This window comes from Lynx rufus, unplaced genomic scaffold (assembly GCF_022079265.1).
Source record: "Lynx rufus isolate CCGP_SWC_20201006 ecotype Redwood Valley unplaced genomic scaffold, mLynRuf1.p SCAF_42, whole genome shotgun sequence".
Taxonomy (NCBI): Eukaryota; Metazoa; Chordata; class Mammalia; order Carnivora; family Felidae; genus Lynx; species Lynx rufus.
Window position 1 is genome coordinate 1924627 of NW_025814859.1, and position 15765 is coordinate 1940391.

The 15765-nt window shown below is 38.5% G+C and overlaps 1 protein-coding gene across 2 annotated transcripts in view; it reads right to left on the reverse strand.

Moving 5' to 3' along the window:
* CHIC1 (cysteine rich hydrophobic domain 1) overlaps positions 1-12372 on the reverse strand; it is a 72267-nt gene extending 59895 nt beyond the window's left edge. For both annotated transcript variants that reach the window (XM_047097822.1, XM_047097823.1), the window contains exon 1: positions 12036-12372. In XM_047097822.1, coding sequence (XP_046953778.1) covers positions 12036-12307 — 272 coding nt within the window. In that variant the 5' untranslated portion in view covers positions 12308-12372. The remainder of the gene's footprint in view (positions 1-12035) is intronic.
* Positions 12373-15765: the final 3393 nt, after the last annotated feature.

The following is a 15765-nucleotide window of genomic DNA, read 5'->3' on the forward strand; positions in this document are numbered from 1 at the left end:
GAATGAGTGGGTCAACCAGGCAATTAGAGAAGAAATTAAAAAGTATATGGAAACAAACGAAAATGAAAATACAACAATCCAAACGCTTTGGGACGCAGCGAAGGCAGTCCTGAGAGGAAAATACATTGCAATCCAGGCCTATCTCAAGAAACAAGAAAAATCCCAAATACAAAATCTAACAGCACACCTAAAGGAAATAGAAGCAGAACAGCAAAGGCACCCCAAACCCAGCAGAAGAAGAGAAATAATAAAGATTAGAGAAGAAATAGACAATATAGAATCTAAAATAACAGTAGAGAAGATCAATGAAACCAAGAGTTGGTTTTTTGAAAAAATAAACAAAATTGATAAACCTCTAGCCAGGCTTCTCAAAAAGAAAAGGGAGATGACCCAAATAGATAAAATCATGAATGAAAATGGAATTATTGGGGCGCCTGGGTGGCGCAGTCGGTTAAGCGTCCGACTTCAGCCAGGTCACGATCTCGCGCTCCGTGAGTTCGAGCCCCGCGTCGGGCTCTGGGCTGATGGCTCAGAGCCTGGAGCCTGTTTCCGATTTTGTGTCTCCCTCTCTCTCTGCCCCTCCCCCGTTCATGCTCTGTCTCTCTCTGTCCCAAAAATAAATAAACTTTGAAAAAAAAAATTTAAAAAAAAAAAAGAAAATGGAATTATTACAACCAATCCCTCAGAGATACAAACAATTATCAGGGAATACTATGAAAAATTATATGCCATCAAATTGGACAACCTGGAAGAAATGGACAAATTCCTAAACACCCACACGCTTCCAAAACTCAATCAGGAGGAAATAGAAAGCTTGAACAGACCCATAACCAGCGAAGAAATTGAATCGGTTATCAAAAATCTCCCAACAAATAAGAGTCCAGGACCAGATGGCTTCCCAGGGGAGTTCTACCAGACGTTTAAAGCAGAGATAATACCTATCCTTCTCAAGCTATTCCAAGAAATAGAAAGGGAAGGAAAACTTCCAGACGCATTCTATGAAGCCAGTATTCCTTTGATTCCTAAACCAGACAGAGACCAGGAAATAAAGAGAACTACAGGCCAATATCCCTGATGAATATGCAAAAATTTTCAATAAGATACTAGCAAATCGAATTCAACAGCATATAAAAAGAATTATTCACCATGATCAAGTGGGATTCATTCCTGGGATGTAGGGCTGGTTCAACATTCGCAAATCAATCAACGTGATACTCACATTAATAAAAGAAAAGATAAGAACCATATGATCCTATCAATCAATGCAGAAAAGGCCTTTGACAAAATTCAGCACGCTTTCTTGATAAAAACCCTTGAGAAAGTTGGGATAGAAGGAACATACTTAAACACCATAAAAGCCATTTATGAAAAGCCCACAGCTAACATCATCCTCAATGGGGAAAAACTGAGAGCTTTTTCCCTGAGATCAGGAACACAACAGGGATGCCCACTCTCACCGCTGTTGTTTCACATAGTGTTGGAAATGCTAGCATCTGCAATCAGACAACAAAAGGAAATCAAAGGCATCAAAATTGGCAAAGATGAAGTCAAGCTCTCGCTTTTTGCAGATGATATGATATTATACATGGAAATCTGATAGACTCCACCAAAAGTCTGCAAGAACTGATACATGAATTCAGCAAAGTTGCAGGATACAAATTCAATGTAAGAAATCAGTTGCATTCTTATACACTAACAATGAAGCAACAGAAAGACAAATAAAGAAACTGATCCCATTCACAATTGCACCAAGAAGCATAAAATACCTAGGAATAAATCTAACCAAAGATGTAAAAGATCTGTATGCTGAAAACTATAGAAAGCTTTTGAAGGTAGTTGAAGAAGATATAAAGAAATGGAAAGACATTCCCTGCTCATGGATTGGAAAAATAAATATTGTCAAAATGTCAATACTACCCAAAGCTATCTACACATTCAATGCAATCCCAATCAAAATTGCACCAGCATTCTTCTCGAAACTAGAACAAGCAATCCTAAAATTCATATAGAACCACAAAAGGCCCCGAATAGCCAAAGGAATTTTGAAGAAGAAGACCAAAGCAGGAGGCATCACAATCCCAGACTTTAGCCTCTACTACAAAGCTGTCATCATCAAGACAGCATGGTATTGGCACAAAAACAGACACACAGACCAATGGAATAGAATAGAAACCCCAGAACTAGACCCACAAACGTATGGCCAACTCATCTTTGACAAAGCAGGAAAGAACATCCAGTGGAAAAACAGTCTCTTTAACAAATGGTGCTGGCAGAACTGGACAGCAACATGCAGAAGGTTGAAACTAGACCACTTTCTCACACCATTCACAAAAATGAACTCAAAATGAATAAAGGACCTGAATGTGAGACAGGAAACCATCAAAACCCTAGAGGAGAAAGCAGGAAAAGACCTCTCTGACCTCAGCCGTAGCAATCTCTTACTCGACACATCCCCAAAGGCAAGGGAATTAAAAGCAAAAGTGAATTACTGGGACCTTATGAAGATAAAAAGCTTCTGCACAGCAAAGGAAACAACCAACAAAACTAAAAGGCAACCAACGGAATGGGAAAAGATATTTGCAAATGACATATCGGACAAAGGGCTAGTATCCAAAATCTATAAAGAGCTCACCAAACTCCACACCCGAAAAACAAATAACCCAGTGAAGAAATGGGCAGAAAACATGAATAGACACTTCTCTAAAGAAGACATCCAGATGGCCAACAGGCACATGAAAAGATGCTCAACGTCGCTCCTTATCAGGGAAATACAAATCAAAACCACACTCAGATATCACCTCATGCCAGTCAGAGTGGCTAAAATGAACTAATCAGGAGACTATAGATGCTGGAGAGGATGTGGAGAAACGGGAACCCTCTGGCACTGTTGGTGGGAATGCAAATTGGTGCAGCCACACTGGAAAACAGTGTGGAGGTTCCTCAGAAAATTAAAAATAGACCTACCCTATGACCCAGCAATAGCACTGCTAGGAATTTACCCAAGGGATACAGGAGTACTGATGCATAGGGGCACTTGTACCCCAATGTTTATAGCAGCACTCTCAAGAATAGCCAAATTATGGGAAGAGCCTAAATGTCCATCAACTGATGAATGGATAAAGAAATTGTGGTTTATATACACAATGGAGTACTACAGGGCAATGAGAAAGAACGAAATATGGCCCTTTGTAGCAACAGGATGGAACTGGAGAGTGTGATGCTAAGTGAAGTAAGCCATACAGAGAAAGACAGATGCCATATGTTTTCACTCTTATGTGGATCCTGAGAAACTTAACAGAAACCCATAGGGGAGGGGAAGGGAAAAAAAAAAAAAAGAGGTTAGAGTAGGAGAGAGCCAAAGCATAAGAGACTCTTAAAAACTGAGAACAAACTGAGAGTTGATGGGGGGGTGGGAGAGAGGGGAGGGTGGGTGATGGGTATTGAGGAGGGCACCTTTTGGGATGAGCACTGGGTGTTGTATGGAAACCAATTTGACAATAAATTTCATATATTGAAAAAATTAAAAAAATAAAATAAGCTTTGTGCACAAAAAAATAAATATTACTTTACACTTGTCAGAGTGGCTAAAATCAAAGTGAGAAGAAATAACAAGTTTTGGCAAGGATATGGAGAAAAAGGAACCCTTATGCATGTTGGTGGGAATGCCACTGGTGCAGCCATTGTGGAATACAGTGTGGAGGTTCCTCACAAGATTAAAAATAGAATTACCATATGATCTAGTAATTCCACTAGCAGGTATTTGACCAAAGAAAATAAAACCACCACTAATTTGAAAAGATATATGCACCCTATGTTTATAGTAGCATTATTTACAAGAGCCAAGATATGGAAGCACCCATTTCCAGCAATAGATGAATGGCTAAGGAAGCACTCTCTCTCTCTCTCTCTCATTCACTCTCTCTCTCTCTCTCTCTCTCTCTCTCTCTCTCTCAGGAATATAACTCAGCCATAAAAAGAATGAAATCTTGCCATTTGCAACAACACAGAAAGACCTAGAGGATATAATGTTAAGTGAAATAAGTCATAGAAAGAATACCGTATGATTTCACTCATATGTGGAATTTAAGAAACATAACAAGTGAACATGGAAAAAAAGAGACAAACCAAAACAGACTGTTAAACACAGAAAAAAACCTGGTGGATATCAGAGGGGATGTGGGTGGGGAATGGGTAAAATGAGTAAAGGGGATTAAGAGTACACTTACTTTGATGAGTACTGAGAATGTACAGAACAACTGAATCATTGTATTTTATGCCTGAAACTAATATAACAATGTATGGTAATTATATGTCAATTAAAAAAAAAACACATTCCTACCTCATTAGAGATTGCTGCCATTATAGCTTTTCCAAGCTGCCATTCTTGGCAAATAAGTAGAGGATATAGACAGATGTATCCCTTGAAATATATGGAATATTTTTATTATTTTAAAACTTCTGAGTTTTGCTATTCTTGTTGCATTTGTCACCAGGCAAGTGGATTTTCCTTTCCTGTTTTTATTTCTTTAATATTCCCTTTCTTAACCATTCACAATTTGCCTTATGATGCTGTCACTTTACTGAAAATAATCTCTGAGTAAATTTATTCAGAAAGACAAGTTCATCAAGTATTATTTATTGCCAATTTTATGTCCTCTTCTTAGAAAATTTTCCCTTGACTTTGCAGCTTTACACTCTCCCATCCTTTCACTCTCTAACATTCTTGCCTTTTCTTAAAATTTACCTTTTAGTCAACTGCTTGTCTTTCTAAGGGAGCTTTAACAATTTTTCTATATTTAATCGCTTTGACATCACTTCTATGCTGATGATCATCAAATCTATATCTCTAATTCTATATTTTCCAACATTCTTTGGTCCCTCATCTCTAATTGCATACTAAAAATTTCCACCTGGATATCTTACTAAAATAATACCACCTCAAGTAAACCATGTCTAAAATTAAATGTTATCTTTTCATTGGAAACTAGACCCCTTTTCAAATTTCTCATCTCTATCAGTGGCACATTGATTCCCTTTAACCTAGACCTTGGTATTGGTTTTGCACCTTCCTTCTATTTTTTGCACCTTGCCTCCTCTGACGTGGCTCCAAGTCCTGTTATTTGTTCCTTTGAAATCATTCTCATAATGATTCCTTCCTTTCCATTGCAACTGCCATATTGGCTCTTGTCTTTGCTCAGGTGGTTTCCCTTGCTTCCCCTCCCTAGTTTAAATCCTACTCAACCTTCAGGGCTGAAGTCAAGTCCCAACCCCTGCTGTAATGCCTTGAATGTTTAAACTGTCACAGATTCCCCCTTTCTCTGAATACTCACAGCCACTTCAAATCCATACTATACAATTCAACAGCTAATAAAATATTTTCCATTATTCTTTGCTGCTCTATATCAGTATCTTAAAAGCAATTTTCCTATTAGTTTTGTAAAGCATGGCTTGTACTTTATTTTTTTATTTTCTGTGTTTTTTTTTTTTTTTGTGGTACTTAGGCCAGTGCTCAAGTTCTCAATATATACTTGCTATATTCTCATTACTAATTTTCTTCTTTAATATATAAAGGGATTGTCTTTTCTAAAATATAAAAAGTATATTAAAAATGGTAAGGAAATATAATTTTACTTTTTAAAATACTCCTTTATGGCACATATATATAAAAATGTATAAAGACAGGCAAACCAGGCCTGATATACTCTCATAATTTTGGCTAAAAGGCAGTAGCAATCCTATTCCTGTCTACCAGGAGTTTCTTTTATCTTTCTTCATTAAGAGACTCAGCACTTAAAAAGAATACTTAACTCAAATAATCTTAGGCACAACATTTCACTTGATAGCTACTAGGAAATGTTGAAATGGCTGCTGCTGAATAAACACCTCAGCTCTATTTCATAAACAAACTATTAAGAACTGTGAATCCACAAGATCATCTACCCATTACTGATTACTGATAGGCATTAGTCAAGATGTGGGGTTTTTCAGCATTAGACAAATAGGCACTTGGGAACTTCTCACACTTTCCATTTTATCAGCCTCATTAAATATAGAACCTATTATGTGTTTGAAGTTGTCCTAGTTGATGGTTTCTAATGATTGTATTTTATTTGTCAAGCATCTTCAATGCTTCAAAATTTTAATTTCTTGGATGATTCTTTGGAGTAAAGGAAACTGAGGCAAAGAAGGATGGGTCCTCTTAGTTGCTCTTCCCTCTTCTCTCCCTCTCTAGAACCCTCACTGTTTTCAATCCTTTTGGAAATGGCTACATACCAACCTTTGAAAACCCTATACAAATTAAAGTTTATGTGTTCAGATTGTTTAAGGAAACAGATCAAGCTAGTAAAATTCTGCCAACAAGAAACATGATTTCACTAGAAAACTTTGCACGTATAGTAACAATTCTGAAGTGTGTGCATTGAACTTTATTTACTATACCATGAAAAAGAAAATCTATGCCATAAAATTCAAAGATATTTTCAAAAACATTATAGTTAAATCTCTTTAATCTTTTATATGAAAATAATCATGCCTTGCCACACTGTAAAATGGCAAGTTACCATATTTCTGTATTCTGAAAGCCTAAAATCTTATAAAATATTTACCTTATACAAATATGTATTAACAATGCATCACTGTAATTCCTCAAAGACAGCTGTTTATGAAAAAGCATTCCATTAACTGATTTGAGAAGTATCAATAATTGTAGTGCTGTTTAAGTTTTTTCAGAAATGCACTGTTTGGCAAATGTGGCCATCTTTTTTCAATTCTATATGCAACAACTCTAGCTTTAATAAATTAATTTTTATGAGACAATTTTATAAGTCCCCGAGAATTGGTAACTCTCTACTAAATTCTATACAGATATATTATCAGGGTAAATATCTCTATGTTTTAAGTAATATAAACAGTGTGATAATGCCTAAAAATAAAAGATCTCATGGGATAGAGTTTTCCTTGTTATTTCAAAACACTGGATCCAAATACTTATCCTAGAATATCAAGAAGTAAATTGGTAGATTCTAAGTTATATTCCTCAGATGTATATTATTTCTAAAACGCTTAATATTTCTAAGAGACATTTCATTATGTCTGTTTCCATAAACTCAAATCTGTGCAGTTAATTTTGTTATATACTTTTTTAGTTGGGAAAAAAATCCCCAAATATCCATTCATCATCATCATCCTCTGAGAATTGGAATTACAATTAGTGTGGTTAGCTCATTCTATTTCTTAAGAAATTATAACTCCATGTTAAAAGATTAGTATCTTGTTAAAGTAATAAGAAAGCCAATACGTTAAGATGATACAAATAGACAGGGGTATTCTGACATCATAACAAAGATTTCAGAGGTAAGGCCATGCCATAACACCCATCACTGGGACTGGTGACATTACTGTAGCCATATGTATCTTTGCTCAGAATCACAAGTACTCTCTACAGTGTGAGTCAAGTAACCAGTATTTGTTGAGGACCTATAATACAGCATGCATTATGACAGGCATATTGAGTGTTACTAAAGCAAACCAATATTCCTTCAACTCACTTTTATTGATTGCCTACTTCAGGGCAAGCATTGTGCTAAGCAATGAAGATTCAGAGGGAACTAAAACTTGTTCCTGCTATTGCAGCTTACAATTTAGTGGGGGCAGGGAAGACTTGCAGGAGGTGGTGACATATGGAGAGCTGAGGTATGGGTGGTGGGTACTGGAATTCTAGATGGAGGTCCTAGATTGAGTAGAGGCAACAAGATAAGACACAGCATGCTACAGGGGCGCCTGGATGGCTCAGTCAGTCGGTTAAGAGTCCGACTCTTGATTTCAGCTCGGGTTGTGATCTCGCGGTTGGTGAGATTGAGACATGCGGTGAGCTCTGTGTGGACAGTGTGGAGCCTGCTTAGGATTCTCTCTCTCCCTTTCTTTCTGCCCCTCCCTTGCTCTCTCTCTCTCTCTCAAAATAAATATTTTAAAAAAAACAGCATGCTAAAAAGAGGAAAATACAAGCCATAGAGGAAATATCAGAAGATTAGGCTGACAGATAGGCAAGGTCCAGTTCTATATGCCACGTTATGGAGCTTGGATTCTATCCAGCAGGTAAGGGGAAAACCACAGAACAGTTTTAAGCAGTAAAGTGGTATCTTAATCTAGCAGCAGGCTGTGGAATGGATGTGAAGTGATGACAATGAGGGCAAGTTGATTAGTTAGGGTGGTGAAAGGGGCCCGAATCAGGGAAGTGTCAGTAGGGAGGAAAAGAAAAAAATTTTAGGTCAAATATTATTTTACTTGCTGATAAGTGTAAGTGAGGAAGAGGAACCAAGGATAAATAACGGGATAGGTGGAGGTACATTTAACTGAGATGGAAAAAACAGATATAGAAGGGATTTTTTTAAAGGTTTGGGATGGAGGTATAAGGAGGCGTGGGGGGGGGATGAGTTCTGTTATGAATATGTTGAACTTAGGATGACGATGGGCTGTCAGGTGAGAAAGCCCAGGTGAAAGTCTGAGCAAAGTCTGGCACAGAGATACATATTTGGGAGATGTCAGATAATTGAAACCATGAGAATCAAGATGAGATCATCTAAGCACAGTAAGGAATGAGAAGAATAGTAAGGTGAAAACAAAACCTCAGAGACCACTGGTATCAAGGGTCAACAGAATAAGAGAAGCCCATGAATGAGAGTTAAACAATAGCAAGAAAAATACAGGGAGCCCAGGAGAGTCAAGTGGCCAAGGAATTCCTAGGTTTGTCTGGCAAAATGTTTTTACAAAATTAGAATTTGAATACCTTTAGGCAAAACACATACCATCTTCCAGTTCAACTAAAGCCCCATTATTACTCATGCTGCACCATTTTCTGTGGCCTGTCTTACCTCTGAAGGCTTGTGTGTTTGTGGCCCCTGGAATAGAAGCCTCCAAAAAAGAGGGAGTCATTTTAAGTGTCATATATATAGCAGAGAGGACCAGAAAGACAGGGAATGAGAAAAGCCCACTAATGTAGCAACAGAGGGTCATGGTGGTGATCTTAACAAGGATAGTTACCCCCATCTGTGGTCATGATGGCAAAATCCAGGTTAGAGAGGGGTGAAAAGTAAATAGATATAGTGAATGTGGCTATTCCTAAGAAATTTGGAGAGGGAAGGAAGAAAGACAAGACAGTAGCTAAAAGGGAACATAGGTCTAGGACGGCTTTGTTTTATTTTGTTTTTAAAGAATGAGAGAGACTCTGAATATGTCTATAGGCTGATGCAGAGAGAGGTAATTAGAGAGATGGGGCTACCTGATGGAGCAAGATTTGGGAGGAGGCTGGAAGAGAAGGGTATAGAAGGTACAAGTGGAGTTGTGAGCTTTGGACAAGTGAAGGAACTCCTTGACCTCTGAGGCTGGAAGAAGAGAGCATACGAATTCAGACCTAATTAAGACCTAGTGCAGGTTTTTCAGCAGGAAAGTGACATGATCAAACTGTGTTTTAAGAAAATTAGTTTGGCACAAGCATGCAGGATGAATTGAAGAGAGGTGGCAGACTGTGGAGATGATGGCAACCTAAACTAGAGTGGAACCGGTAGAAATGGAGAAAATGAAAAATCTAATAGACATTTTAAAAGATATGACATAATTCTGGGACAGAGTAGCACTGGAAAAGTCAAGGAGAAGGAAGAGTTAAAATGACTCCAGGATTTGAAAACCTACCCCAAAAGATTAGAGTGGTGGTAAAGGGGCAAGTGGAATGCACAACCAATGTGGGGAGGGAAAATGATGGCTTAAGATATATTGAGTTTGAAGTAATGGTTCTCAAATTTGAACCTTGAAAAAGAAACAAAGTCCTCTAGAGATTAGACAACTGCACAGAAAATGGGGGAAAAAGGGGGTAGGATAGTGTCATTCAGACAGGACAACTCTCTCATGCCAGAAAAAATTTAACAGAAGCTGGTTATTTTAGACATTTCAGAATTAGATTAACTATTTCATAAGGATCTTAATTTACCTGATATAAGGAAAGTTTTACTACTATACAAAGGCCAGTTCTTCAGATTCAGCAAAACTTTCTCCTAAACATTTAACTTTTTTCGAATCCCAGACATTTAACATTAAGTGTGCTTTTTAGTTGAGAGAATTTATAGAATACAACTGAACAATTTTTTCAAACTATATACATGGGTTAATGATTCAAGTACTGGTTTGCTGCTTTTCAGGTTTTGGCTTCCATTAATACCAATAGTTACTACCAGCACCACTACTTCACACTCCCAATTCCAGAATTTTTAAGCTGGGAGGGACATTACACCATCACAAGGGCTTGGATATGGCAAGTGTCAGTGCTTTGCTTTTAATTGAAAGTTGGTTGATAAATGCTTCACCATGATTTGTGAAGAATAGAATGGAACCACAAATAAGTTTCTGGTAACTTAAATTCTGTTTTCTTGCCCCTCCTCTGTTTTCTGAATGTTAAAAAATAAGGAGGGGGTGGAATGTTGAAATATAAAATTATAGACTGGAATAAAAACCCTTTTTCTGTTCAGTCATGTGAAATAATCTGCATGAAAGTAATGTTTGGTGCCAGAATTATAATTAGTTTGAGTAATGAATTGTCTCCCTAGTAATGAAAGGAATAAAAGTAAAACAGTGCAGTAAGCTGGCATCTGATCATTGTAGGCTATCTGCAAAATTCTTGGACCAAGAAAAACTGTGTTAAAATAATTCCCTACCAAAAAGCAGGTCTAAAAATCTCCCCTTCCACAATTTCAAAATCTTTCTTAACATATTTTATGCAAATATCACAAAAGTATATTATAATCAAAACAAGTGACATGTTAAAATTAAAAGCTAACATGATGGGGGGAGGTGTTGCATATTATATGATTTCTGATGATACGAACTCAACTGAAAGACAAAGGGACCAGGTGAACCATTAACAAAATTAGAGGCAATGATAGGAAAATGCAGTAAAAGACAGCATAATTAAGAGGATGAACATGACACACACTCAAACTTCCAAGTATTTACAGCCCAAGCACATCCAAAAGAAAAAGCACTCTCCAAAGCCCAGAGAGCCATTAAAATTTTCTTTTGCTTTGCAACCACAATGCTATGAGATCACTCCTCCTTTTATTTTCTTAAATATGATCCAAGATTTCAATTTTTTAAAAAAGTCACTCTGCATAAGTTTTCAAAAAATCAACTTCAGCTCCTGGGGGACTCATTTCCATAAATATTTAATGTCTGCATATTTAATATTTGGGCATACAAAATCTCCTGTAGGTATCTTAAATTATCTCAGAGCTGAAAGGCTTCGGAAGCCACCTACCCCGACCCTTCATTTTACAGATGGAGAAATTAAGGCCCAGAAATAGGAAGTAATCTGAGCAAGGTCACAGGGCCAGTAAGAGGCAAAGCTGGGACTAACATCCAAGAATCCCTACTCTCAATCCATTGCTCTTTTACTTTTCACAACTGCCTCTTAATATGAACCTCTGTGATATTTACAGAACGTCAGAATGAGGAATTATCAAGACATCGAAAGGATAATGGTATTCATTCATATACGGATTAGATAGGAAGAATGGATGAAAGAATGTATGGGTACGTGGATATTCTATAATATTATTCACAAAACATATCACGTTTCTGTTTTGAAGAAAGCCTAGGTCTTGTCACTTTTCACAGCAGTCACTGTGTTCCACTACACACCAATCTTAGCAGTAAAGAATCCTCTGGTACATCCTGCAGTTTAAAGACTATTTACTTGCCAGCAAACACAGAAAGAAGTAGACTCACCTTTACTCCTATCCCTCTGGCTCTCAAATCTCTAACTTCCCCGTCCTATATATACTCTTTACCTGATGTCAGTGCATCACATTTGCATTCTCCTCACTCCCTTTGCACCTACCACCCTCGGTTTCTCCATTTAGACGAGGTGTCCTTTTCTAACTGTATGTCTCAGTCGGCCCTCCCCCACTCCACAGGCCCCTCGATCACCTTCTCATTCCTCTGTCGACAAATCTCAGCGTTTTCAAACCCTATGGCCCCCTCTTGCTTACACAGTGATGTGGCCGGCTCCCCGCACCAATACAGGATCGGGGGAATATCTCCGCAGATGCTCCTCACTCACTACCCGAGGTGGGGGCGGCGTCTCCTCCTCTTCCTCCTCCTCCTCTTCTTCCTCCCCCTCCTCATCTTCCTCCTCGTCGTCAGGCCCCGATACCGACGACGACGACGACGGCGACGACGACGACGTTGCCGCTTCTTCTTCCTCCTCCTCTAGTTCCGAGATGGTGTCGAACTCCGCCATGTTGGGCAGCAGGATGCTCATCACGTGACCTCTCGATCGCCGCCACCCTCCCGGAGAAGAGTTTGAACCTACCGAGGTGCTGGAAGAGGAGGGGGAACGAAATGAAGAGAAAGCGGACGGGGGAAGGGACAGGATTTGAAGAGATGCGCCTGCGTGTTGAGGCAGACGATGAGGGTTGGAGGCGGGGGCATGAGGGGGAAAGGAACAAAATCTGTGTACGCTTGCGCGGCTCCAAAGGAAGGGGGGCGTTAGAGGTGAACTCCAGGGAATTGTTGAGGCCCGGTTTGCGGGTGCAGTGGTTAATACTGCACTTTGGGCTTCTGTTGCTTGTGCCCTGGGACGTATTTTCTGGTTTTATTTCCCATTAATTAGTAGTAGCTATCATTTCCCTCCCCACACCCCGTACAGGGAATGCATATTCCATAACGTGAGGTTAGAACTTTGCCTCAAATATCTCAAGGTATATACCAATCCCTTAACGTTTGTTCAGCATTAGAGTTTATTTTTTTAATTTTTTTTTCAACGTTTATTTATTTTTGGGACAGAGAGAGACAGAGCATGAACGGGGGAGGGGCAGAGAGAGAGGGAGACACAGAATCGGAAACAGGCTCCAGGCTCTGAGCCATCAGCCCAGAGCCCGACGCGGGGCTCGAACCCACGGACCGTGAGATCGTGACCTGGCTGAAGTCGGACGCTTAACCGACTGCGCCACCCAGGCGCCCCAGCATTAGAGTTTAAAAGACTTTTGCATCAGAATTTTGCAACCCTGGGAGGCATTTTTATAAACACTTCACTGAAGTGGAAATTTTTCTATTACTACTTCTATGCCTACTATGTAATACTTTAAATAGAGGATTTACTAAGTGTCTGGGACTGTGCTAAGCACTCTTTGGGCATATCTCATTTAATACTTCACAACTGCATGAGGTTATATACCAGGATGATCTCGCCTGACAGGTGGGAGACTTAGCAGCAGGGAGGATAAGTAACGTGCCCAAGGTCACGGAGTTACTAAATATTTGGCAGACCTGGTTTTAAACTTGGGAATCTCTTCTGATTTTAAAAGCTCAGTGCTCTTAAACAAAGGGCTACCCTGCCTGAAGTCGTTTGCAAAGGCTTTGTAGTGTGGTGCATTTGGGGATGTTTCTTGAAAGATGTTTGAAGTTTGGAGGGTGTTTGTTTGTTTTACAGGTGAGAGGGGCATGGAGGAGGTGCAGGGAAAATTCCAACCTAAAGAAACATTAATTAATATAATCCATCTTCCAGACACTGAGCTAGACTCTTTCATGTAACGATATCTCAGTTAACCCTTAAACACTCCTACGAGGTAAGCATTATCATATCCATTTTATAGATGGCAAAACTGAGTCTCAGGAAGTTTAAGTAATTTGTTAAGGTCTGTGGTAACATTTTGTCCAAAAGTTTCCATTCAAATATTTTTCCTATCTTCTCCACAACTGCTAAAACGTTGCAGAGATCACATATTTTGAGTTTGCAATCCATGTCCCAAACTACTTAATACTTACCAGCAGCACAGAAATCCATGTCATAATTCAGGGATCATTAAGACAGCAAAGTCACATAGCTGCTAATTAATACAACAAATCCTGACTGCTATGCCACAGCTCCATCCCCATCAGATGGTGAGACCGAGGAAACAGACATAACTGCGCTTTAAGATAAGCATTACATTAGCAGTATAGCAATATAAACAAAGCATTTAGGATGTATGAAGGACAAAGAAATTAGTTTGTAAGAGGCGCCGATCAAACCATGATCATTATCAACAAGTTTATGTTACTAAAGTGAAGAAAATGTTTTGTATTCCATACCTTGTTTATTTAGAAACCTTAAAAATAAGCTGAAACACTATCAATAAGCAATAAAATCTAGTTTTCATAGTATAGAGAACTTAATCTGCTAGCCTAAAAAATTTTATAATAATTTTGCCTTCTGATAAGACAGATAAAATACATCTGTTTTCTTGGATATTAATAAAAACATGTCATATGTCATTTATGGAAATGAAATACCTTAGACTTGAGATCAAATCAGTATTTCACACTAGTTCTTCCCTTTCAAAAAGCAAAAAAGCCAGGGTGCCTGGGTAGCTCAGTTGGCTAAGTGTCCAACTTTAGCTCAAGTCATGATCTCACAGTTCGTGGGTTCAAACCTTGTGTCAGGCTCTGCACTGACAACTTGGAGCCTGGAGTCTGCTTCAGACTCTGTGTGTCTCTCTCTCTGCCCCTCCCCTGCTTGTGTGTGTACTCTCTTTTTCTCTCTCAAAAATTAATAAGTAAACATTGAAACAACAGCAAAAAAAGCCATAGGAAATACTAAAAATTTTCCAAACATACTGTATTATCCATAAAGTTCCACTAAATTACTTTCTAGAAAGAAGTATTTTGCTGATTACTACTTAAATGGTATTTTTTCCTTTTCACCAGTCAGGATTAGGCTAGGAAGGGATATTTGAAAGGGAGAAAGGGAAAGGAATATAAGGGGTGGACTTTGTGATAAGTGCAAGTGAGATATTGGAACTATGGTAAAAATGAAGAAATGATGGCTGTGGGGGATGGAGAGAAGGAGAGGGAGGGGAAATTACACTGCCAAAATGGAAACGGGTCTCTGACATTTAGTCAGATGTCAAAAGAACAAAGGAGTGCTATGCTTCAAGAAACTCACAAGTTTAGTCAAATCTGCTTGTCTGCTTTCTTGCATATACAGTGTGCTGAAAATGCATATATAATTCCAGAAGTATTTTTTTTTCTAAACGGAGAATTTGGAATCGGGGAAGCCAAGAAAAACACGTTTTGTCAGTAAACACAAGGAACAACATGCTTTTTAAATGATACTTTAGCAACCATCAAGAATACTAAAGCTAGCAGTGGGTGGAGAAGAAAGCAGGCCATATAACCTTCCATCTGATGATGTAAGCAGGGCATGGGTGTAATTACCCTGTCTGAATGGGGATCTGAAGCCAGAGGTCACAGGTTTAGCCATCTGAGGGCGTTACAATCTAGAACAGCTGAAAGGGACTGTAACTTAAAAGACACCTTTCTTCCTTTTCTAAGTGTGCATATTCAGTGATTTTCGTAAATCTACAGTTGTGCAACTATCACCACAAACTAATTTTAGAACATTTCTGTCACCCCCAAAAGAAATCACTGTCCCATTTTCAGTCATTCCCCATTCCGACCCCTAGCCCCAGGCAATAATTAATCTACTTTCTGTCTCTATAGATTTCTTTTCTGGACATTTCAAATAAAGTGGATCATACAATATGGGGTCTTTTGTTTAATTTCTTTTGCTTAGCATAATATTTTTGAGGTTTATCCATGTTGTGTCTTGTATGAGTACTTCATTCCTTTTAATTGATAAATAGTATGCCATTGTAAGGATATATCACATTTTGTTTACCCATTTACCAATTGATGATATTTGGGCTGCTTCCAATGTTTGGATATTATGAAAATGCT